Source organism: Leopardus geoffroyi, chromosome C1 (genome assembly GCF_018350155.1).
Source record: "Leopardus geoffroyi isolate Oge1 chromosome C1, O.geoffroyi_Oge1_pat1.0, whole genome shotgun sequence".
Classification (NCBI taxonomy): Eukaryota; Metazoa; Chordata; class Mammalia; order Carnivora; family Felidae; genus Leopardus; species Leopardus geoffroyi.
The window spans coordinates 129,615,179-129,641,784 of NC_059328.1; the positions used below are offsets into that span (position 1 = coordinate 129,615,179).

General features: G+C 36.0%; 1 protein-coding gene across 1 annotated transcript in view; it reads left to right on the forward strand.

Annotated features, from left to right (window-relative positions):
* Positions 1-26,606, forward strand: part of HNMT (histamine N-methyltransferase) — a 46,497-nt gene that overhangs the window by 300 nt on the left and 19,591 nt on the right. The window contains exon 2 of the mRNA XM_045479673.1: positions 13,559-13,611. Coding sequence (XP_045335629.1) covers positions 13,559-13,611 — 53 coding nt within the window. The remainder of the gene's footprint in view (positions 1-13,558; positions 13,612-26,606) is intronic.

The window sequence follows — 26,606 nt, forward strand, 5'->3', positions numbered from 1 at the left end:
TCAGAGCCAAGCCTCGGGCTCTTTCTATGCGGTGATAGATGGGTCGAGCCCAGCCCTGCAGGCTGGGCGAGGGGATAAGAAGGAGCTACTGATAGCAGCTGCCGCCTGGCGCTCCTCGCCCCCCTGGCGCCCCTTCTCCTGCGGCGCTTTAGTTAGACGCTCGCTTTCAACGTTCACAGGCTCTGATTTGTGCAGTGCTTCCAGCCGCGCCGAGATAAGCGTTAACCATTTGAAGGCACACATCCATATGTTCATTTGGGAAAAGATACAGATCTTTGAGCTCAGATTTTTCAGCCCTCCTCCAGATTTTACGTGTCTCAAAAAAAATCCCAAACGGAGAGTCTAGTATTCTTTTCATTAGAATCAAATATAAATAATTACCAACTCCTGTTTGCCCCTGAGGATTGAGTGAGTGCTTCTCAGTTCTCCTAATGTCCATTTAAATTCACTTCTGTACTCATTATTATAGTTATCACTCCAAAAAAAATTGTCTTTTCCTTTCAACTTAATATTAGCAATGTGGTTCTTAAAAAAAAAAAAAGCATTTTTCCATTATCAGTGAAACTCACTAGCTCCTATCCTTCTTGCAGACTTCTTTTTTTGGTGATTAATGTGTTCAATTTGTGCCAGAGCTGATAAGCATTACGAGAGTAAAAGATTCCACATGCTAAAGATAATCAAATCACCTATCTGGAGGTGGATTGCTGTAACTTACTCTGCTTCAGGAAATAATGATAGAAAACTGGGAAGAAATGACTGACTGTGGATCCAATTTACAACAGCAACAGAAACTGATATTTTATCTTTTGCTGGATTTCTCTATTGTAGGCCTGACATTCTTTCACCAGGACAGTACCTCTGCCTGATCAGAGCAGGCATTGCTGGATGTGTAGGGGATTCCATTCCCCTATTTTTCTTTTTACTGTTAAAAATTTTTTTTAATGTTTATTTATTTTTAAGAGAGAGAGACAGCCTGACAGAGTGTGAGTGGGGGAGGGGCAGAGAGAGAAGGGAACACAGAATCCGAAGCAGTGTCCAAGCTCCAAGCTGTCAGCACAGACAGTCATGGGGCTCAAACTCATGAACCTCAAGATCATGACCTAAGCAGAAATAGGATGCTTAGCCCACTGAGTCACCCAGGCGGCCCTCCCTTTCTGTTTTTTTGTGGTTCAGTTTTTACTTTTTTTTTTACGTTTATTTATTTATTTTGAGAGAGGGAGAGAGTGCATGCTCAAGTAAGCAGGGGAGGGGCAGAGAGTGAGGGAGAGAACCCCATGCAGGCTTTGCACTGTCACTGCGGAGCCCAACACCTGGCTCAAACTCACGAACTGTGAGATCATGACCTGAGCCGAAACCAAGAGTCAGACACTTAACCTACTGAGTCACCCAGGTGCCCCATGGTTCAGTTTTTAAATGTTTTTTTTTAATAGAGTATTATATAATTTATTACTAATTAATAAGTAATAGATAATGATGCCAAAATCAAAGCATACAGTACATTCAGATAACTTCTTCTCTAGGAACTAATAATTTACTTTTTTGGGTCTTTTTGCTCATTTATAAAATTAAAAGTAATGACTTAATTTCCGAATTCTTTTGTAGTACTAAAGGTCTGTGTTCATGTCTGTAGTTTATCCAGATCCTTGGTTTTGTTCAGTCATCAGTGGCTTGAATAGGTACCATGGATGGTTATAACATAATGAATGATGACCCCTATCTTCACAGGGTATACAATCTAGTTGGAAATCTTGAATATAGAATTTCTGAAAGACTGTAGAACTTTCAAAGGCATAATTAAATTTGCATTACAGTGGTAAAAATACTGAAAATATTGCAGAAGTAAAAATTCCTAGCCCTACTCACTCCCATCTGAGTCCCACTCTCCAGAAGCAACCACCTTCAACACTTTGCAATATTTCAGTTGTTTCTTATGAAATTTTCTTTCCTAATTCTAAATAACATGTTATTCTTGTCTTTCTTAATTTTACTGCATTAAAATAGCTAAATACGCACATTTCCTCCCCTATCATGTCAGTATATTTACTTTTTTAATTTTTAAAAAAAATTTAATGTTTATTTATTTCTGAGACAGAGAGAGACAGAGCATGAGTGGGGGAGGGACAGAGAGAGAGGGAGACACAGAATCCGAAGCAGGCTCCAGTCTCTGAGCTGTTAGCACAGAGCCTGACGCAGGGCTCGAACTCACAGACCGTGAGATCATGACCTGAGCCGAAGTCGGTTGCTCAACTGACTGAGCCACCCAGGCACCCCTCATGTCAGTATATTTATGTCAAAATTTTTGGTTAAATAATTTGAATGTTTATATCATTTTGCCTATGTACATATTATTCATAATTGAATGATGAGTTATACTACAATCACATTTCCTTTCAGGTATTTTTTTGTTTTTCCTAGAGATAACTATTGTTTTCATTTTAGTTTCTTTTCTTAGTTTTCCATATATCTACTGATGTGAAAATGTAGGGGTTTGGGAAGGAACAGATAAGAAAGAATTCTTGAGACGTCTTTGGTGCAAAAGGTGTTTTTTAAATTTTTAGTTATTTAATTTTTCATATTTACTTATTTTGAGAGAGAGAAAGAGGGGTGGGGAGGGGCAGAGAGAGGCGAGAGAGACTCCAGAGCAGGTTCCATGCTGTCAGTGCAAAGTCCTACACAGGGCTTGATCTCACAAACCATGAGATCATGACCTGAGCCAAAATCAAGAATCAGACACTTAACCGACAGAACCACTCAGGTGCCCCAAAGAAGGTGGTTTTATTAAAGCACAGGGACAGGACCCATGGGCAGAAAGAGCTGTACAGGGGTTATGAGGAGTGGCTGATTATATACTTTTGAATTGGAAAGGGGTTAGAGATAGCATTAAGTGTCTAAAAATTTGGAAGCAATGTTTCCAGGACCTTGAGGAACTAGCTTTTGTTAGGAAAAGGTCATTTACTACTATTTAGTTAAACCTTAGTCAAGAGACCCTTCAGATGTATATCAAAGGACCATCTGCTTGGAGGATGATTGCTAACATATATCTGGGGAGAGTAGAGAGAAGGGAAGCTTCCAAAGGAATTTTTATATGTTAAAGGAGACTTCTAGAATCCTGAAGTTCAGGCTAATGTTAAGCCAAGGCTGCCTTTTGCCCTTAGCAAAATATTAACATCTAGGTAGCTAAGCTCCTTGAGGAAGGTCACTCTGTCTCAAGGACATGTCAATGGGCTGTAAGTTGTAAGAAAATTTAATTTTTTTCTTTTGTTTCGTTCTCCACATCACTATCACTACTTATACCCCAAGCAGAAGTATTAATCCTCTCAATACAGTCCAGCAGATCAAGACATCTGTTAACTTTTCCCCATGGGAACGTCTATTCTGGAGCTCTGTTCATTTTTTCAGTCTGTGGTGATTTGCTGTCCGTCTGCTATACAATTATTAAGATAATTTATTTCACCTTCTAGATATTCTCTTCCCTTCTCTGCAATATTGGATTCTCTAATTCTAGATCTCATGCCATTCTTTTCTTGATTTCTTTTGGATTGGAAACAATCCCCTATCTGTAGGTGAAGCATGGGGTGGGGAGAATTCCAGTATAGCTGTAAATAATAAAGTTTTTTGTTGTTGCTATATGTAATGCATTTAGAGCCTTGACTCTAAAGTCAATTAGTAAGTAGTAAGTGGTAACTTTTCAATAATTATTAATCATTACAATATATGAAATGGGATAATAATAGTGTCTAACTCATAGAAGACTTGTGAAGTTTCAGAGTGAAATCACTTAGCTGTGCCTGGAATAATAATAATTGCTAATATGTGTTGAGTGCTTGTCACGTACAGACATATTTCTAAGAGATTTACATGAATTAAATAATATAATACAACTCCTCCTTAAGCCAGCTACTATTATTACAGTCCTACACAGTAGATGGTATTATTATCCTATTTCATAGGTAATAAAGATGCAGAGAAATTAGACAATTTGCTCAAGGTAACATATCAGTAAGCTGGGATTTTGACCTTGGTACTCTGCTTCATAGCTTCCCTGTGCTATCTACAATACAAAGCAGTTTTAAGAATTAACCAAGAGCATAGATAGAGATGGGTGTATCAGGACTATGATTATGAATGGGAAGATAATTAGAACTAGGAAAGGCAACTCATTCATATGTGCTCTTGACTCTATCCTTTCCAGTTTTCTTAAAAACCTTGCTTCAATCTCTGTTTTTGTCATACTACTCTGTGTAGGCTCTTTCACTTCAGGGGGAAAAAAATCTAAAGTGCAAAGAAACAAGCACTACTCTTTCAGTTCCTGCTTCCTCTTCCCATTCTTACTCTTTAGACCTATGTCAACAATCTCTAGCTTCTTCCTCTTTATTTAGTTTGCTTTTAATCTCACTGCCATCAGACTTGTGCCCTCAACTTTCTTTTAAAACTATTATCAAAGATATTCATATTGCCAAATTCATTGGAGATGATTCCTCCTTTATTTTTTGGTAGTACACTCGGCTACTGTTGACACTACCTATGGCTTTCTCAGAGTTTCTCTAATTCTATCCTCTATGAGCTTTATTGTTTTCCTCTTTGTCCCCTTTGTGGGTTCCCCATAATGCAGTGACTTTTAAAAGTTGACATTGCATATCATCCCACTGATCATCTAATTCTTTGTAATATGCTTGGGTGATGAAATCTAGTCTCCTAGTTTTGACCATTAGCTTTATGATGCTAATTCTCCAGAATACATCATCGACCCTGATCTCTCTCCCACTCAGCTTAAATCTTGCATATCCAAATGTCTGTAGATACATATTTATTAAAAACATTCTTGAGGGTTTTTATCACGAAAGGATGCTGTATTTTGTCAAAGGCTTTTTCTGCATCTATTGAGAGGATCATATGGTTTTTATCCTTTCTTTTATTAATGTGATGTATCACGTTGATTTATTTGTGGATATTGAACCAGCCCTATAGCCCAGGAATAAATCCCACTCGATTGTGATGAATAATTCTTTTAATGTATTGTTGGATTCAGTTTGCTAGTAGCTTGTTGAGAATTTTTGCATCCATGTTCACCACGGAAATTGGTGTGTAGTTCTCCTTTTTAGTGGGGTCTTTGTTTGGTTTTGGAATCAAGGTAATGCTGGCCTCATAGAATGAGTTTGGAAATTTTCCTTCCATTTCAATTTTTTGGAACAGTTTCAAAAGAATAGGTGTTAACTCTTCTTTAAATGTTTGGTAGAATTCTCCTGGAAAGCCACTCAGCCCTGGACTCAAGAAAGTAGGGAAAGAAACACCTCATGATAATAAAGGCCATATACAAGACCCACAGCTAATATTATCCTCAATGGGGAAAAACTGAGAGCTTTCCCCCTAAGGTCAGGAACACAACAGGGATGTCCACTCTCACAATTGTTGTTCCATATAGTGATGCAAGTCCTAGCCTCAGCAATCAGACAACAAAAAGAAATAAAAGGCATTCAAATCAGCAAGGAAGAAGTTAAATTTTCACTCTTTGTAGACGATATTATACTCTACATGGAAAACCCAAAAGACTCCACCAAAAAACTTCTAGAACTGATAAATGAATCCAATAAAGTCACAGGATAAAAAGTCAACGCACTGAAATCTGTGGGCATTTCTATACACCAATAATGAAGCAGGAGAAAGAGAAATGAAGGAATCAATGTAATTTACAATTGCACCAAATACCACAAAAAACCTAGGAATAAACTTAAGCAAAGAGGTAAAAGATCTATACATTAAAAACTACAGAAAGCTTATGAAAGAAATTATAGAAGACACAAAGAAATGGAAAAACAATCCATGCTCATGGATTTGAAGAACAAACATTTTTAAAATGTTGATACTGCCCAAAGCAATCTACATATCCAATGCAATCCCTATCAAAATAATACCAGCATTCTTCACAGAGCTAAAACAAACAATTCTAAAATTTGTATGGAACCAGAAAAGACCCCAAATAGACAAAGTAGTGTTAAAAAAAGAAAAAGAAAGCTGGAGGCATCAGAATTCCAGGCTTCAAGCTGTATTACAAAGCTGTAATCATGAAGGCAGTATGGTACTGGCACAAAAACAAATACATAGGTCAATGGAACAGAACAGAAAACCCAGAAATGGAGTCACAAACGCATGGAAAACTAATCTTTGACAAAGCAGGAGAGTATCCAATGGAAAAAAGACAGTCTCTTCAGCAAGTGGTGTTAGGAAAACTGGACAGCGACATGCAGAATGAACAGGGATACTTCCTTACACTATACACAAAAATAAACTCAAATTGGTTGAAAGACCTAAATGTAAGACAGGAAACCATCAAAATCCTAGAGGAGAAAACAAGCAACAATCTCTTTGACCTCGGCCACAGCAACTTCTGAGTATGCCTGTCTGCAGAGGGAAGGGAAACAAAAGCAAAATTGAACTATTAAGATCTCATCAAGATAAAAAAGCTTCTGCACAGCAAAGGAAACAATCAACAAAACTAAAAAGCAACTAACTGAATGGGAGAAGGTATTTGCAAATGACATGTTGGAAAAAGGGTTAGTATCAGAAAATCTATAAGAATTTATCAAAATCAACACCCAAAAAACAAATCATCTAGTGAATAAATGGGCAAAAGACAGGAACAGATACTTTTTCAAAGAAGACATCCAGATGGCTAACAGACACATGAAAAGATGCTCAACATCACTCATCATCAGGGAAATACAAATCAAAACCACATTGAAATGCCACCTCACACCTGTCAGAATGGCTAAAATTAACAACTCAGGAAACAACAGATGTTGGCAAAGATTCAGAGAAAGGGGAACACTTGCAGTGCTGGTGGGAATGCAGACTGGTGCAGCCACTCTGGAAAACAGTATGGAGGTTCCTCCATAGAGGAACTACCCTATGACCCAGCAATTGCACTACTATTTATCCAAAGGGTACAGGTGTGCTGCTTTGAAGGGGCACATGCACCCCAATGTTTATAGAAGCGCTATTAATAATAGCCAAATTATGGAAAGAGCCCAGATGTCCATCGACCAACAAATGGATAAAGAAGATGTGGTGTATATATATATACAATGGAATATTAGCAATATAAAAGAATGAAATCTTGCCATTTGTAACAACATGGATGGAACTAGAGTGTATTATGCGAAGCAAAATAAGCCAAAGGAAGATAAATATCATATGATTTCACTCATATGCAGATTTTTTTTAATTTTTTTACTCACATGCAGAATTTAAGAAACAAAAGAGATGAACATATGGGAAGGGAAGGAAATATAAGATAAAAACAGAGGGAAGCACACCACAAGAGACTTTTTTTTTTTTTAATTTTTTTTTTCAACGTTTATTTATTTTTGGGACAGAGAGAGACAGAGCATGAACGGGGGAGGGGCAGAGAGAGAGAGGGAGACACAGAATCGCAAACAGGCTCCAGGCTCTGAGCCATCAGCCCAGAGCCCGATGCGGGGCTCGAACTCACAGACCGCGAGATCGTGACCTGGCTGAAGTCGGACGCTTAACCGACTGCGCCACCCAGGCGCCCCAAGAGACTCTTTTTTTTTTTAATTTTTTTTTTCAACGTTTATTTATTTTTGGGACAGAGAGAGACAGAGCATGAATGGGGGAGGGGCAGAGAGAGAGGGAGACACAGAATCGGAAACAGGCTCCAGGCTCTGAGCCATCAGCCCAGAGCCTGACGCGGGGCTCAAACTCACGGACCGCGAGATCATGACCTGGCTGAAGTTGGACGCTTAACCGACTGCGCCACCCAGTCCAAGAGACTCTTAAATAAAGAGAACAAACTGAGGGTTGCTGGAGGGGTGTGAGGGGGGGATGGGCTAAACGGGTGATGGACATTAAGGTGGGCACTTTTTGGGATGAGCCCTGGGTTTTATACATAAGTGATGAATCACTAAATTCTACTCCTGAAATCATTGTTACACTATATGTTAAGTAGCTTGGATTTAAATAAAATTAAAATGATTTTTTAAAAAACAAAACAAAAACAAAACATCTTACAAAATATAAACTTGTCATCAAAGTATATTCTCCAGCTTCCTTTTTCTCACCATGATTTTTGCAGTTATCCGAGCTTGAAATTAATCAGTCACTGTGTACTCTAACTTTTTTCTAATACCCCCCCCCCACCTTTTTTTATTAACATCAATCAAAAACAAGTCGATGTTACCTCCCAGTCCATCAATTCCATTCCATTTCTAGTACTAGAACCAAAATACTGGGCTCTATTTTTTTCTTTATTTTTATTGTTTTAAATGTTTATTTATTTTGAGAGAGAGTGCAAATGGAGGAAGGGCCGAAAGAGAGAATCCTAAGCAGGTTCTGTGCTGTCAATGCAGAGCTTGATGCAGGGCTCAATCTCACAAATGGCGAGATCATGGCCTCAGCCAAAATCAAGAGGCAACAGTTAACCAACTGAGGCACCCAAGTGCTGCAAGTATTTTATTCTTTTTAATGCAGTTGTAAATGGGATTGCTTTCTTGATTTTTCTTTCTGCTAGTTTGTTGTTAGTGTACAGAGATGGTATAGATTTCTGCAATTAATTTTGTATCCTAAAATTTTACTGAACTTATACTTTTAATAGTTTTTTAGTGGACTCTTTAGGGTTTTCTATATATAGTGTCGTGTCCTCTGTAAACAGTGGCAGTTTAACTTTTTCCTTACCAACTTAAATGCCTTTGTTTCTTTTTCTTGTCTGATTGCTGTGCCTAGGACTTCAGTATTGTGTTGAATAACAGTTGTAAGAGTGGAAATCTTTGTCTTATTGCCGACATTAGAGGGGAAGCTTTCAGCTTTTCACGAGAGTATGATGTTAACTGTGGGTTTTTCCTATTTGGCCTTTATCATGTTATGTTATGTTCCCTTTAAGCCCACTTTGTTGAAAATTTTTATCATGAATAAATGTTTAATTTTGTCAAATGTCTTTTTTTTGCATCTAATGAGATGATAATATGATTTTTATCCTTCATTTTGTTAATGTGGCATATCATGTTGATTGATTAGCAGATATTGAATCATCCTCATATCCCAGAATAAATCCTACTTGATTGTGGTGAATGATCCTTTTAATGTATTGTTGAATTCAGTTTGTTAATATTTTGCTGAGAATTTATGAATCTATTTTGGATCTTGGCCATTTTGTTTTGTCTTCTTTTGTTTTTGTAGTGTCTTTGTCTGATTTTTACTTTGGTATTAGGGTAATGCTGGTTCTGTAGCATGAATTTGGAAGCATTCCTTTCTCTTCCCTTTTTTGGAATAATTTGAGAAGTATAGGTATTAGCTCTTTAAATGTTTGGCAGAATTCCCCAGTGAATCCTTCTGGTCCTGGACTTTTGTTTGTTGGAAGTTTTTTGATTACTGATTCAGTTTTGTCGATAGTAATCTGCCTGTTCAGATTTTCTATTTCTTCCTGATTCAGTCTTAGAATCTTCTATTTCTTGGTGTATGATTTGTTGGTATATAATTTTTCATAGTAGTCTCTTATAATCTTTTGTATTTCTATGATGTCAGTTGTAACTTCTCATTCATTTCTGATTTTATTTGAGTCCTCGCTCCTTTTTTCTTAATGAATCTGGCTAAAGTTTTATGAATTCTGTTTATCTTTTCAAAGAATCAGCTCTTGGTTTCACTGATCTTTCCTATTGTTTTTTAAGTATTTAATTTATTTATTTCATCTCTGATCTTTATCATTTCCTTCCTTCTACTAATTTTGAATTTTGTTTATTCTTTTCCAAGTTCTTTTAGGTGTAAGATTAGATTGAGATTTTTCTTGTTTCTTAAGTAGACAAGTAGCACTATAAACTTCTTAGAATTGCATTTGCTGCATCCCAAACACTTTGCACTGTCGAGTTTCCGTTTTTATTGTTTCCAGATATTTTTTTTTATTTCCTCTTTGATTTCTTAGTTGATCCATAGGGTTTTTAGTAGCATACTGCTTAGCCTCCATGTTTTTTTTCCCCATTTTTTTCTTGTAATTGATTTCTAGTTTCATATGGCTATGATAAGAAAAGATGTTTGGTATGATTTCAGTTATCTTAAGTGTATTGATACAAGTTTTGTGGCCTACCATGTGCACTTGAAAAAAAAGGGTATTCTGCTGTTTTTGAATGGAATGTTCTGTATATATCTGTTAAGTCCATCTGATCTAATGTGTCATCCCAAGCCATTGTTTGCTGATTAATTTTCTGCCAGGATGATCTATTCATTGATGTAAAGGTGTTGTAAAGTTCCCTATTATTATTGTATTACTGTTAATTCTTTATGTCTGATAATATTTGCTTTATATATTTCGGTGTTTCTATGTTGGGTGAATAAATATATATAGTTGTTAATTGTTTTTGTAGTTCGTTTCTTTTTCTCTTGCTCTATTGCCATGTGATTTGATGACTTTCTTTAGTGTAAAGCTTGGATTCCCTTCTCTTTATTTTTTGTGTATTTATTACAAATTTTTGGTTTATGGTTACTATGAGACTCATATATAACATCTTATGTATATATCAGTCCATATTAAGTTTATGGTTGCTTAAGCTCAAACACATTCTAAAAGAAAAACATTTTTACACCCCCCTCCACATTTTATGTATATGATGTCATATTGTATATCTCTTTATTCTGTGTAATCCTTAACTAATTTTTGTAGATATAATTTATATATATATATATATATATATATATAATTTATTTCACTACTTTTGTGTTTTATACTTCATTTTAGCTTTATTTGCTTTTACCAGTGATTTTTTTTCCTTTCATAATTTTCTTACTTCTAGTTATGGCTTTTTATTTTTCTTGTTAAGAAGCCCCTTTAACATTTCTTGTGTGTCTGGTTTAGTGGTAATAGACTCCTTTAATTTCGGTTTGTCTGGGAAATTCTATATCTCTTATTCAATTTTGAATGTTAACCTTGCAGGTAGAATATTCTTGGTTGCAGGTTTTTTCCTTCTGGCCTGGAAAGTTTCTGGTGAAAAATCAGCTTATAGCCTTATGAGATTTCCCTTTTACACAACTGTTTTCTTTTCTTTTGCTGCTTTTAATATTTTCATCTTATCTTTAATTTTTTTATATTGTAATTATTATGTATCTTGAGGTAGACCTCCTCTGATACATCTTATTTGGGGCTCTCTGTGACTCCTGGAGCTGTTTCCTCCCACAGGTTGGGGAAATTTTCAGTAATTATTTCTTCAAATAAGTTTTCTGCCTCTTCTTTTCCTTCTGGCACTCCTGTAATATGAATGTTAGTACACTTGATGTACAGAGGACCCTTAACTTATCCTCATTTTTTTAAAAAAATTATTTTTTTCTTTTTGCTGTTCAGCATTGGGGCTTTTCACTATTCTGATTTCCAGATTGATCTGTTCTTCTGCATTCTCTAATGTGCTGTTGATTCCCTCAAGTATATTTTTCATTTCAGTTACTGTGTTTTCAAACTCTTATCGTCCAAGAGTTTCAAAACTCTTATTGGTTCTTTTTTACATTTTCTGTCTCTTCACTGAGGTTCTCATGGAGTTCATCCACTCTTCTTCCAAATCTAGTGAGCATCATTATAAACATTACTCACATTTCTTCATCAGGTAGTTTGTTTAGTTCTTTTTCTGATGTTTTGTCTCCTTCTTTTGTTTGGAACATATTCCTGTGTCTTCTAATTTTACCTGATTCTCTGTGTTTATTTCCACACATTAGGTAGATCAGCTATATCTCATAGTTTTGAAAGTAGTGGCCTTGTGTAGAAGGCATCCTGAGGGAGCCAGTAGTGCAATGCCCCCATTCACTAAGGGTACACTAGGGGTATCCCCTCTGTGGGATACATATGTATTCCTGTTGTGACTAGGCTGAAACTACTATGGGCACACTGATGGGTGGAAATAGCCCATAGCCTGGCTGGCTGAGAGACAAGCTATAGCTTCTGTGGACTCACTGGTCAGTGGTATGAGCTCCCAACACAGCCCGCCAAGAGGCCTAGCCACAATTACTGCAGTCATACTGGCAGGTGAGGCTGCCCCCAGTATCCTTGGCACAGAAGTCACTTTGTAGGAGAACTGATATCAGCTGGGGTTGTCTTCTGGGTGTGGTGGGGTATGAGCCGCTTTGAAGGGGTATCTGGTGGGGCAGGTCTGGTGGGGCATGCCGGGCAGTGCAAGCAGTAGATGGAGAGTGTCATCATTGGCTCCTACCAATATCCAGCAAGCTAGGCTGAAGAAGGGCAAGAAAAATGATGCCTTCCAGCATTTCCACTCCTGGAGAAAGCTTCTAAAGGTCCCTGCTCCTCCAACACAAATCCTAAAATTAGTCAAGAAACTTCCTTCCTATATGGTTCAGGCACTTTTCAAATTTCAGTCTCTGTACTGGGTCTCTGATTGAGTGATATTAGGAGCAGAGTCTTGGAGAGCCTGGGTGGTTCAGTCGGTTAAGCGTCCAACTTTTACTCAGGTCATGATCTCACAGTTTGTGAGTTTGAGCCCTGCATCAGGCTCTGTGCTGACAGCTCGGATTCTGGCACCTGCTTTGGATTCTTTGTCTCCCTCTCTCTCTGCCCCTCCCCACTCACACTGTCTCTCTCTCTCTCTCTCTTTCTCTCTCTCAAAAATAAACAAACATAAAAAAAAAAAAAAAAGCAGAGTCTCAGTTTCCTATAGCCCTCCTGGCTCTCCTGGAGTTGAGTCCTACTGATTTGCAAAGCAAGATGCTATGACAGCTTGTCTTTTTGGTATAGGTTCCCTGACAGGGGATGCCTCAGGTGGGGCTTGATCTCCTCACTCCTCAGGAAGGATCCCCATGCCTTTGATGTCCTTCCAGCCTGTAGTTGCCATGCTAGGGTGTTGGTTCCCTAACACATCTCTGCCCCTCCTACCCTTCTCCAAAGGGCTTCTTCTTTATGTCTTTAGCTGTAGAAAATATGTTTTGCTAGTTCTCAGGTTGTTTTCAGGGTGAGTTGTATTATATGTCATTGTGACCTCAGCGTGTCTGTGGGAGGAGATGAGCTTGGGGTCTTCCTACTCTGCCATCTTTCCCTTCTCTTAATATTGGGCTTTATTATCTCACATTTCAACTTTAAAGCAAAGTAGTGTCTTACTCATTTTTATATCCTCAATGCTAAATATAGACACATAATAAATGTTTAATAAACATTTTTTTCATTGAAAGGAAGTTAGCAAGGAAGAAGGAAGGCAGATATACAGTATGAATCTCCTTAGCCTTTTTCCCATCTATAACAAATGGCTTATTAGATCACTAGACTCAAAGGCCCACTTTTTCTGTTCTTACTCTCCAAGCAATCTCTAAATAAATGGTGTTTCCTATTTCTGAGATGTTTATAGTAATGTTACTAAAAGTCTTCCAGTCAAGATCATTAATGAGTGGGACATATTTTCTAAAGATTTCTAAAGACACTAGCGTAATCACTGACATGAGTGTGACCTTTCATGTTGGCCTAGTTTTTGTTCACTATAAATTTTTCTCTTCCACTAGAGTTGATAATCAGATTTTACAAGGCACATGGCAATCTTTTTCTTAAACTATATAATTTTTTTTTCAGGATTGGAGATACAAAATCAGAAATTAAGATTCTAAGCATTGGCGGAGGTGCAGGTATGAATAACACATTTTTAAAATTTGTATTTCACCCCAAACATCATGCTTTTTGATGGCATATTGTTCATTCTTTAAGAAAACTATTTTTCTTTGCTCCTGGAAGAGATTAGCTTATTAAAACTAGTAAGAGCAGGATCACTTCAACTAAGATTAAGGCCCCCATCGTTTTATAACACTTAGGACTTAAGCCTCCATTAGTATCCAGAATATGGATAAGATATGGCTTTTTAATTCTTTTTTATAAGTGGAAAACCACATAGGATGCCTTTGAGGATAACTTTTGTGCAAAATGATCTAACTGTTCACAGTAAAGGGAAATTTCATTAGACATTCCTTAAGCTTGTGCCACTTAAGTGAGGTCCATGGACCGCTTTCAGCTTTGCAAACTTACTGGACCAGGAGGAGGTAAGAATCCACTGGAATGAAAATCAGTGCACAGCTCCCTTCATTGAGAAAGTATCACTATGGGGGAAAATATGTTTAATGACATAGTTAACTTATACTGTTGTGACCCAACTCTGAGTTGCACTGGCTAAAACTATTTCCTTCCTCTGATTCAGTTCCAAAACTGCCCTCCAAACATTCAGCACACTCCCAAACCCACTTTTTTTTTTTTTTAACTTTTTTTTTAACATTTATTTATTTTTGAGACAGAGAGAGACAGAGCATGAACAGGGGAGGGTCAGAGAGAGAGGGAAACACAGAATCCGAAACAGGCTCCAGGCTCTGAGCTGTCAGCACACAGCCCGACGCGGGGCTTGAACTCACGAACCGCGAGATCATGACCTGAGCTGAAGTCGGACGCTTAACCGACTGAGCCACCCAGGCGCCCCCCAAACCCACTTTTATAAGCACCTCATGGTCTCTCTACTCTTTGACCTGTGCTTTCATCCCAGGAGAAAATGGGAAATCCGGAAAAGCAGATTGATGTGGGTGTGGTATGAAACGTTGTGCCCTTGGCTGATACATAACTTCTGTATAATCATCAGTAAAATGGAAACAATGAATTATATCTTATAAGGTTGTAGTGAGAATTATATAGATAACATTTATATCATGGTTAGCACATTGTTACTACACCTGTAAGGTACAGGCTGGTCCTTCAAAAATAAAACAAAAAATTTCACGTGCAGACTTTGCCTCATATCAAACTCCTGAGTAACATTTGTTTTATTTTTAACTTGCTAGTCATCTGGAGATCTGATTTAATATATCAATATATAAAATAGAGTTACATATATTATTCACATATTTATATCTTTCTTTATTTTCTTTTGACTGAGCAATGGTTTAGTATTGGTTACTTCTTGGTAACAAGTCAACAGTACACTACAACTTTTTATATAGTGCCAAGTGTTAATCTCTCTAGTTTCTTAAGTACTCTAGTGACACATGAATGAGTTAAATTGTGGCCCATGTTTACACAAAGATAACCAGGAGCCCTCTAATGGAATAGAATTACTAGTTTTATGTAATCAATTTGTTCATTTTTTTTCATAAAATATACTGTGTGTGATATAATGTAATGAGGGCTAACTCTTAAAATAATTTTTCTTTATTATCATCTTTCACCAAGAAAATAAAAACCAACAAGGACAAATAATGAAAGATATTATCATGAATGATATTATAGAGATTGTTTAAGCTAAAGTACCCTCTCGTTGCCTACTGATATTCTAAGTCCTAGGTATTATAAAAGGGAATTCATTTCACCAAGACAGTCCTTTCCAGTGAGTTTTGCATATTAGTTTCAGGCATCCAACAGTCACTGAGACTATCGTTTGATAGTGTCACTTGTGCTTGGACAAGAAGTGAAGCCCCACAAGGAGAAGTAATTAAAAACAATCTCTCTCATGGCCAAGTTAATTGACCTTTTAATATAAAGTTAATTGAATTTCTAATGTAAATTTATCCAGATGCTTATAAGCTACCTAGAGAAAGGAACATTTGGCCCGCACAGTGATTCCTTACATAAAGGTGCACATAGGAGCTAACATAGAGAACTTACCAAAATAAAGGTAGCAACACTTGGAGTTTTTCTGACTGAGCGCTAACACTGTATTAGTAACAGGCTCTGCCTTGGATAGAATATGGGTGCCTTTTAAGGTTATTCTTCCTAAGAAGCTGATCAGAAATAGAAGAACTCCAAGGGAAATTCAAATTATAGATAACTTAGTTTTCTCTGCTCCAGTAACTAAGCTACATGAAATTAAAATTGATTTATTTAAAATTCCTAGGTCTACATGTTCCTGGCATGAAAGAAGCAGTGTGTTGTAGGGAAACGACCCGGTTAAGTTAGTTTGAGTGCTCACATAGAACAGGGAGATGCTTATCTGATAACCTTACATTGCCTAACTGCAAGCACTGTGCAAAAGAACAATGTATCACTTTACAATGAGATACCTCCTGTCTTTGCCTTAGAGAAATGGTCTCCCCATATGTTCTGCAATCTATAGCATGCCTGAGAGTTTTGCATTGTCCTGTGGCTTCAATATCCTTTCAAGTCAGTCACTGAATTCCAATCCATGGCAAACAAGATCATTGGCCCTATCTAGTACTTGTGCTCAACAATGTATCTTTTTTTTTTTTTTTTAGTTTATTTATTTTGAGAGAGAAAGAGAGAGAGAGAGAGAGAGAGAGAGAGAGAGAGTAGGGGAGGGGCAGGGAGAGAGAGAGAATCCCAGGCAGGCTCCACAGTATCAGCACTGTTAGTGCAGAGCCCTATGTGGGGCTCAAGCTCGTGAATCATGAGATCATGGCCTGATCTGAAGCCAGATGCTTAACTGACTGAGCCACCTAGGGGCCCCTCCCATAACGTATCTTACAAGGTTCTACTTCGTTTTTAGCTTAGGGACCTCTCTGGTTTCAGTGTTTAAATGTTCTCTTCCTGGTTGTCCAGATACCTGCAGATCATTTTCTGTATATCTTTGGTGCAAATATTTCCTCTGCATTCATAATGGTGCTACCACTTCTTCCCATCACAACAGAAAAACAAATCAAAAGCAAACAAACTAAAAACCTCTCTAAATGAAATTGATGCTTTTATATCACTTAAGGCTCATGTTCTTTGACAGCCTATCTTTATTTTCAGAAACATGAGCAGGGGGTACATATGCACCCTTTCTGTCTTCTGCCTCTCTTCTGTAGAGGTTGGTGATTGTGTAGAGAGAGATTCCATAGTTTAAGAGAATGTAACATTTTTGAAAAAGGTGTTTGGTTATTCATTTCAGAAGCTGAGAAATTATTAGGGCTCTGAGCACTTCAAAAGAGAGGAAATTCATGGCAAACTTTTTAATGCCACTTTTAATCTTCCACATCAATTAAATACAATTGACAAATCGCACTGCTAGCCATAGATTATATATTTAATATTAGGAAAATGTATGAAATACGTATGTGAACCCAAAAATAAAGAGAGAAAATCTGGAGAAAAACATCATGAAAGGAAATACAGACCATGTAGCTTTTACAGAGCCCAAATGGGAAGTATAAAGTTGTGTTGTGTACATTGCATGAGCTTGTGCTTTAATGAAACACGAGGTATCTGGAATTGCTTTATTCAAGGTCTTGAAGTACTCACACTATGTTCACTTCAGCAGTTGTTTTTAGATATTGAGAACAACTGCACTGTTATTCTAAATCTCGTAGAATATGCTTTTTGGTTCATCCTCAATATTGATAGTTCTTGAAATTAACCACCCAATGGAGCTTCATTATTATTTGTTTTTTAATGAATATTGTGTCTTTATGTTACATAGTACATGGAGAAAAAGAAACCCATATTCTTTTTTGGTAAAGGAGAATGCTAGTTATTTATAGTGCATGCATTTATTCCTGGAAAAATGTTCCAAAAGGCAGTAATGGGCAATGTATTCTCCTTGCCCTGGGCTCTGCTTAAAGGAGAATCTGTGTTCAGTTCCTATGTTCAAACACCAGAAAGTTTTATAAGGATTAGACAAAATGATAACTCAAATAATCTAATTTTACCTAGCTTTCTACTTCTATTTTTATTAACCTTTTGTGTACTAACTCAATTGCCATAACATGTATAATAGTATGTATGTTAATAGATAATTTTCAATCAAGGTAAAACTCACATATGAAATACAGGTAGTATGAATGCTCCCATAACATTTTTTTGGTAATAATTTTGATGACATATATTGAGAGCAGTTAGGTAGTTTTATTGTTCTGCCACATACAGACATTGGCATTCCTACAGAGGTTAAAAAAGAGAAAGTTTGGAGACCATCAACATCTAATTTTAAAGATGTTGAAACCTGAGAAGCACCAAGGCAGAACAAAATCCAAGTCTCTTGACTTTAGTCCAGTTCAACAAATTATATTAAACAGATATAAAAGTTAATTATTGACTTGAAAAAGGAGATATTAGGTACTTAGTAATAACCAGCTATTTGAAAGTTTAATCTTTTCAGATTATTGATTTTGCCTCTGTTCATAAGTGATATGTTAAGGTGACACAGAAGTTTAATTTTTTAAGCTAGTTGGATAGAAGTGAAACAAATATAATTAGGGCAGGAACTAAACAATCCAGTGTGTCAGGTTAGAAGCCAGGAGGTGGCAAGAAGCAAAGATTAATGTTTTCCGGTGATTCAGAGTAAGCCAACAGTCTGTATTAGCAAATTAGGAATAACTGGAGAAACGCAGAGAATCAGGGATTTTTTTTTTCTTGGCCCAGAGAATAATTTTTTTTAATGTGCACATTCCCATCTTCATATATTTCCTGTTGATCAAACTACAGAATATTTGCTGCTAAAGAACCAATGATTGTAAGAGAGAAAGATTTCTTGATTCATTATGAGAATTTAGTAATGATCAAACCTGTCCAGAAATGAAAGCACACATCTTGAGAGATAAGGTATTATCTGTGACTCTAGGCAGCAGCCTAGGCCAGAAAGTTACTTTTCAAACATGCTGTGGAAAGGACTTAAGCACTGATTTCTTGGATGGTGGGGCCATTAAAGGTGCTTTTGGTCCAGAAAATCTATGGTTTCATGAGTAACCTTCTAGAAAAAAAGTAGGCATTTCTCCAGAGTGGAATGGCTAACACTGTGTTTGGCTATATTAAGGAGGTGGAATTTAACTGTGACTTGTAGATACCTAGATAATTTTTAATCTGTATTCTTATTGCTTATAACTTAAAATGAGTAAGTACTATTTTACTAATATGCAGCATGCTAGCAGTTAAGTCGATAGAAGGATAGAGACTCTACTGATTGACTAGAGAATTTAGGACTGTCTACTTTGTGTAATCATAGTTTGGGGCCTCAGATATAAAGGCATTTTTTAAAGGCATCCATAACTATATCATTCAAAAATAAACTTTTCTCCATATATAATTTAAACAAAATAATTAACCCCATTGTATTGTATTTAAAGCTTTCAGTGAACATAGAAGTATTGTTAACAACAGATACATTACCAATTTGAGAGAAGCAAACTAATGCTACAACATTGGAACCATTGGCATTAAAGCCAGAGTAAACAAGAGTGTTTTGACTAATTCAATAAGGCTTGAAACAGGAAAACAGGATAATGAGCAGAGTGAAGACAAAACTACCATTATTTGCAGATTAAATGACTGTATACTCAAAAAAGCAAATAAACTCAGTTGGACAGCCTTAGAATTAAGAATTCAGTAATGGCTTGATACAGGTAAAATAGATAAAAAGAAGTATGGAAGATCCACATTATTTTTTGTTAACACATGAATGTTTTCATTCACAGTTTGGAGTATCTACAATGTACTTGGAAGTCCTTAGCATGTGCTTATCTGTAATTTCCCTGAAGAAAAAATTTGTATCTTGCCAGTCCTTTTATGACACTTTAGGACAATCTCTTAATTAGTGAATAGGCTTCCACTTGACATTTACTATTGAATAAAACTTTGTGATTTAATATACACCCTCATGCAACTCTGGTGCAGGGGGTCTGTTATCATCTTCATTTTATAGATGGTAAGCCTAAAAATATAGAGAGACTGGGGTCAATGCACAGGGTCTTCTGTAGCTTTGTCTCTATTAGCAATAACAGACTGATAGAAATGATGAAAAAATGTTGGATTAGTTAGCTAATAATTACATTTAATACAAAAATAAGCAGCCTATTTGGAGAAAAGTTCAAATTTTTTACTGAGAACAGTTTGAGAAGATTTAAAGAGCCAATATGTAATACCAATGAGATGATAGGGATATGGAAGCTTTCATGTACAAAAGGTAAAAACATGAAATGAAATGAAATTTTCCTGAAAGAAATGTGACATTATGTATCAAGAAGAGCTCTGATGTTCATCTAAAACACACAGGCCTGGTCATGCTGGTGGTGAAAATATTGACATAATAAATAGCCACTCCCCTGCTGTCCTAACACACCCTAGCTGCTGCTTCAGCCCCTCCTCATGGACTCCTGGACATCCCTGCATCCATTCTGTACCCCTGCCCCCTTACCCCCCATCTCCAAGTGCTCCAGCAATTAGATTGGTCTTATCCAATGAGAGGGCCTCTAAGAATGTGCGACAGGTCATCAGTCTGCATCCTTTCTCCGCATCTGGCACCTTTGTCCTTAAGGTTTTTTTTTTGTTTTGTATTTTTATTTTTAATACCACCAAAGATAAAGGGTCTCATTCTAACCATTAATTCTGGTCCTTGGAATTAAACTGAAAAAATTAAGATTTTTTTCACAAAAATCATGGTTTATTGTCAGGTTCTTCACAATAGTGAAAAATTTAAAACTAACTATATAGTAACTATATGTAAAAATGTATTTACATATATAAATGTTTTATATATTTCCACAAATAAATGTATACATTTATATAAATTTATATTGTATTTATATTATAATATCAAAGATAATAATTAAATCAATCATTCCACATACCCATTTTAGAGGATATAGTGTTGCTGCCACAAATAATTACTCATTTAAACAAATTTTTGATATATTAGTGGTTTAACCCTCAAGTAAGAAAATCAAAATAACTCATATGCATAATAATCTCACCTGGGTAGAATAAAGAAAATTGTTTGTTTAAAAGTGAAAAAAAAAAAAAAAGGAAGAACTTACAAGGAAATAAACCAAAATGTTAACTTTTGTTTTCTCTGGTAGTGAGACATTTATTTTATTTTCTATTTTATACCTTTGTCTATTTCTCAAGTTTTCTACAGTAGTTGTTTATAGCTAGGTGCAGGAAAAAATAAACCTAGTTAAAACTATAATGTTATAGTTGATGAGACATGATGGTAAAGAGTAGACTGACTTCTGATAGCAACTTTAGCTATGTGGCTCATGTCCAAAGCGCTGCTCCCACACATATGTTTTCAGGACAGTTTTCCTTTGGCCATTTTTTACCCACTGGCGATAGCATTATACCTGTATAAATATCTGAAGAACTATCTCATCTGTGTTGTAGGTTAGCAGAGATTTTCTTCAGAGTACACAGATTCTATCATGCCTACTCGAAGTACATGTTAGCCATGATGATGGACAAAAAAGAAGGTGGCTGTCCACTGTCTCTTCCTTAAGATTCTTGATAATACTGATTATTTCTTTTTTTTTATTCCATGAGGACAGCAGGTCCTCAGTCTCTACTCATAAAGGGTATAAATCAGTGATAATTTTCCTCAACATTTGTGTTCTAACAATCATTAATGTTGCAGGCTCTTATGAGAGCTTATGAAAGTTATTTGAGAGAGAGAAGAAGAATGAGAAAGCATGCATGCGTGCCAATATCAATGAAATCACACCATCTACCTGATTATCTTGGACTGTCTTTGCCAGTCCAAGTACTTTCATCTTATAAATCCTGTCTTTGGGCTTAAGGAAGGTAGGAGAGAGTTGGCACTTCATTAAGGGTAACTCAGTATAACTTTTAAACATTATAATATTCTATAGATAGAACTTGCTACTTTCTATGTATGTGCTAAAGTAGCAGTCAAATATCTATATGTTTAAAATTTAAAAATTAAAAGGAAAAATTAAGTCTTTTATGTGAGCTGTCTATTAAATATCTCTACACTTCAATGTTCAACACCCTTTGGGAAATTTTCTCTAAGTTTGTATTTCATGCAACATTTTGGTAGCATGGCTTTTCTTAGGCTTCCTGCAATTGCAAAGCATCCAGGCAGTTTTGTTCCTGGGCTAACAGCCAGAAGACACATGAAAGCAATGGCAATGCCCTTTTGACTCAGAATTTATGTTTATAATCCCCTTCCTGAGACCCTATGGTTATTTTAATATTCTACTCTCATATTTCCATACTGACAGAATTGTCTCAGTGGTGAATACTCAATACTTACCCAGGAAAGAGAGAAAGAGAGATTGAGAGAGAAGGGGAGAGAGATGAGGTGATCCTGTCAACAATCTTCTATCTTTCCCATTGCTGCTCAAAATCAGATTGTTCTTGCTCTGGTTGCAAACCCATAGCTGAAATTATTTTTCATCACTAAGCACAGAGTTATCTGGGCAATTTTTCTCCCTACAAACAATTTTATTTGTGCTCGATATTCTGGTAGAGAGAAAAGGAAGATAATAATCTTAATGCAACATATAATAGAATAAAATTTTTCCTACTGATAATCTAAAGAATTCACACGTATTTCGATATGAGAAATGAAGCAATAATAGACGGAAATCAAGTGGCAAGAGATATCTCCACAGTTATTAATACTCCATTTTCTTGATCTGCAGATTTTCTCATTTGGGGAAGACCCAGGGTTCTCAAGCTGGGATTTGTGTTTCATTTGATGTAGGCTAAGATAGAAGAAAAAAGCAGACAATATGAATATGTGATGTGCACTCTTCCAAGTTGTCATTTTATTATGGGGCTGCCCATTTAGAAGACAAATCTTCATTCCCTCATTCCCAGCCTCCTTCAACTTTCTCTTAAGTGTCACTTTTTCCATGAAGCCTACTTGACCATGCAGTTGAAAATCACAAACTCCCCACTATGGCTTCCCCTCCTTCCTATTTGCCTTGGTTTTCACCATGGGGCTTATCACTATCCGCAACAGTTGAATGTTTTCATCTGCATTATTCATTACTATATGCCCATTGATTAGAACCTGGCAGTTAGTAGATGCTCAAAAATATTTGTTGAATTAACGTATAATAGTTTCAATTTATTGAACAATTACTATATAATTATGAACTGAAGTAAATTACCTCCATATAGTGCCTTCAACCTTTACAATGACCCAGTAGCATAAACCACATTATCCCTAATTTACAGATATGTACTTTAAAGGGCAGAGATATTAATAAATCTGTATAAAGTAATTCTGGTAAATACTAAATTTGAGCCCAGTTTTGTCTGTCCATAACCTCTAACTTTTCTTTTCATTTTGTTTCCATTGTTAATCAGCTGACCTTGGGTTTAGAGCAAAAATACAACATTCCTCTGCTATCTCAATATATCATGGAAGTTTAGGGTGAGAAAAGATGTCTAGAAGATGAGATTCCCTCCTTTCCTTGTTTTTGAGCTTTTTATAAGTTCCACTGTCATAGGTTTCAAATATATATCCCTCTAAATATAGGCATGATGAATTTAGAATATGGCTCATGTGAAATCAAGATATTTGACTCTAAAATTAAGTAAAGCATTTAACATAGCCCAAAAGGAATCATGAGAAGTTATTTTATACTTATGGCTGATTTGAGGGACAGGGTGGTACAAAGGAAAGAGATTTGCAAGGAGGGGGATTTTAAGAAATGACTTTTCATTTAACTTTGTAAATCAAAATCAGCATGTTTTGTTTGACAAAAAATAACACAGGAAGAAGAGAGAGAGAAGAGGGCAGAAAATTTATGTGAAGATATAATAGCTGAAAACTTCTGTAACCTGGGGAAGGATATTCAGATCTAAAAGCACAGAGAACTCCCATCAAAATAAGAAAGGCAGATCCAATACCAAGATATATTGTAATTAAACTGGCAAAATATAGTGATAAGGAAAAAGTTTTTTAAAAGTAGAAAGACAAAAGAAGACAATAATATGCAAGGGAAAACCTATAAAGCTAGCAGGAGATTTTGCAGCAGAAAGTTTCTTAGCCAGAAGGGAGTGGCATGATATATTCACAGTGCTGAATGGGAAAAATCTGCAGTCAAGAATACTCTATCCAGCAAGGCTATCATTCTGAATACAGGAGAGATAAAGAGTCTCCCAAACAAACAAAAACTAAAGGAGTTCATGACCACTAAACCACATTGCAAGAAATATAAAAAGACTCTTTGAATAGAAAGAGGATACCAAAAGTAACCATATAGAGCTAGGAAACACAAAAGCAGTAATAATCAATATTTCTATAAAAAGTCAGTCAATGAAGTCACAAAATGAAAGGATGTAAAATATGGCAACGTATACCTCAAACATGGGGAGGAGAAAAGTAAAGAATGGGTTCAAACTTAAATGGTTATCAACTTAATATAGACTGCTATATTCAGAAAAGGCTATATACAAACCTAATGGTAACCATATGTTAAAAACCACTAATAAATATCTAAAAAATAAAGAGAAAGAAATCCAAATATATCACTAAAGAAAATCATCAAATCATGAAAGAGAGAAAGACAAAAGTTCAGAGAAACTACACAGAAACAATCACAAAGCAAATAATAAAATGACAATACATATCTATCAGTAATTATTTTGAATGTAAATGGACTAAATTCTCCAGTAAAAATACTTAGGGTGACAAAATGTATAAAATTCCAAGACCCATCGATATGCTGCCTATAAGAAACTAGTTTCAGACCTAAAGACACATGCAGACTGAAAGTGAGGGGAGGGAGAAACATGGATGGCAAAAGAAAGCTAGAGTAGCAATACTTATATTGGACAAAACAGCCTTTTTAAAAATGTTTATTTATTTTTGAGAGAGACACAGAGTGCAAGTAGGGGAGGGGCAGAGAGAGAGGGAGACACAGAATCCGAGGCAGGATCTAGGTTCTGAGCTGTTAGCACAGAGCCTGACATGGGGCTCGAACGCATAAACTGCAAGATCATGACCTGAGCCAAAGTCACATGCTTAACCAACTGAGCCACCCAGCCACCCCCAAAACAGACTTTAAAACAAAGACTCTAACAAGAGATGAAGGACACTATATAATAATAAAGGGGAAAATCTAAGAAGATATAACAAATTGTAAATATTTATGCACCCAACATAGTAGAACCCACATATATAACTGTTTTATATAACAGTTAATAACAAATATAAAGGGACTAATTGATAATAATACAAGAATAGTAGGGGACTTTAACACCCCACTGACATCAATGCACAGATCATCTAAACAGAAAATCGACAAGGAAACAATGACTTTTAATGACATACTGGAACAAATGGATTTAACAGAGATATTCAGAACATTCCATCCTAGAACAGCAGAATACACATTCTTTTCAAGGGCACATGAAACATTCTCCAGAATAAATCACATAAAAGGCCAAAAAACAAGCCTCAAAAATTCAAGAAGATCGAAATCACATTCTGCATCTTTTCTGATTAACACACTATAAAACTAGAAGTGAACCGAAAGAAAAAATCTGGAAAGACCACAAATACATGGAGGTTAAATAACATGCTACCAAACAATAAATGGATCAACCAGAAAATAAAAGAAGAAATAAAAATGTACAGGGAAACAAATGAAAATGAAAACATAACAGTTCAAAACCTTTGGGATGCAGCAAAAGCAGTTCTAAGAAGGAAGTTTATGGCCATACAAGCTGACCTCAAGAAGCAAGAAAAATCTCAAATAAATAACCTAACCTTACACCTAAAGATGCAAGAAAAAGAACAACAGACAAAACCTAAGAACAACAGAAGGAAGGAAATAATAAAGATTAGAGCAGAAATAAATTATATAGAAACTAAAACCACAACAGAATATACCAATGAAACCAGGAGCTGGTTCTTTGAAAAACCCCAATAAAATTGATAACCCCCTAGCCAGACTTAGGAAGCAAAAAAGAGAATGACACATATATATAAAATCATAAGTAAGAGAAGAGAAATAACAACCAACACCCAGAAATACAAACAATTAGAAAAGAATATTATGAAAAACTATATGCCAACAAAATGGACAACCTAGAAGAAATGGATAAATTCCTAGAAACATATAAACTACTAACCCCCCCAAAAAAAAAGAAGTAGAAAATTTGTAATAACCAGCAAAGAAATTGAATCAGTAATAAAAAAAACTACCAATAAACAAAAGTCCAGGCCCAGATGGCTTCACAGACAAATTATAGCAAACATTTAAAGAAGAGCTAATACCTAGTCTTCTCAAGCTATTCCAAAACAGTAAAAATAAAAAAAGCAAAGAAAACTTTCCAATTCATTCTATGAGACAAGCACTACCCTGACACCAAAACCAGATAAAGACACCACTAAAAAGGAGAACTACAGGCCAAATGTCACTGATGAACATAGATGCAGAAACCTCAACAAAATGCTGGCAAACAGAATCCAACAATACAATAAAAAAAAAAAAATCAACACAATCAAGTGAAATTTATTCCCAGGATGCAAGGGTGGTTCAATATTCACAAATCAATCAGTGTGATGCATCAATCAAGAGAAATAATAAAAACCATATGATCATTTCAATAGATGCAGAAAAAGCATTTGGCAAACTACAACATCCATCCATGATAAAAATCCTCAACAAAGTAGGCTTAGAGGGAACAGACCTCAACATAATAAAGGGCATATATGAAAAACCCACAGCTAATATCATGCTCAATGGGGAAAAACTGAGAGCTTTTCCCGCTAAGGTCAGGAATAAGACAAGGATGTCCACTTTCACCACTTTTATTCAACATAGTACTGGAAGTCCTAGCCACAGCCACCAGACAACAAAGAAACCTTAAAGGCATCCAAATCAATAAGGGAGAAGTCAAACTTTCACTATTTGCAGATGACATGATACTTTGTACAGCAAACCCTAAAGATTTCACCAAAAAT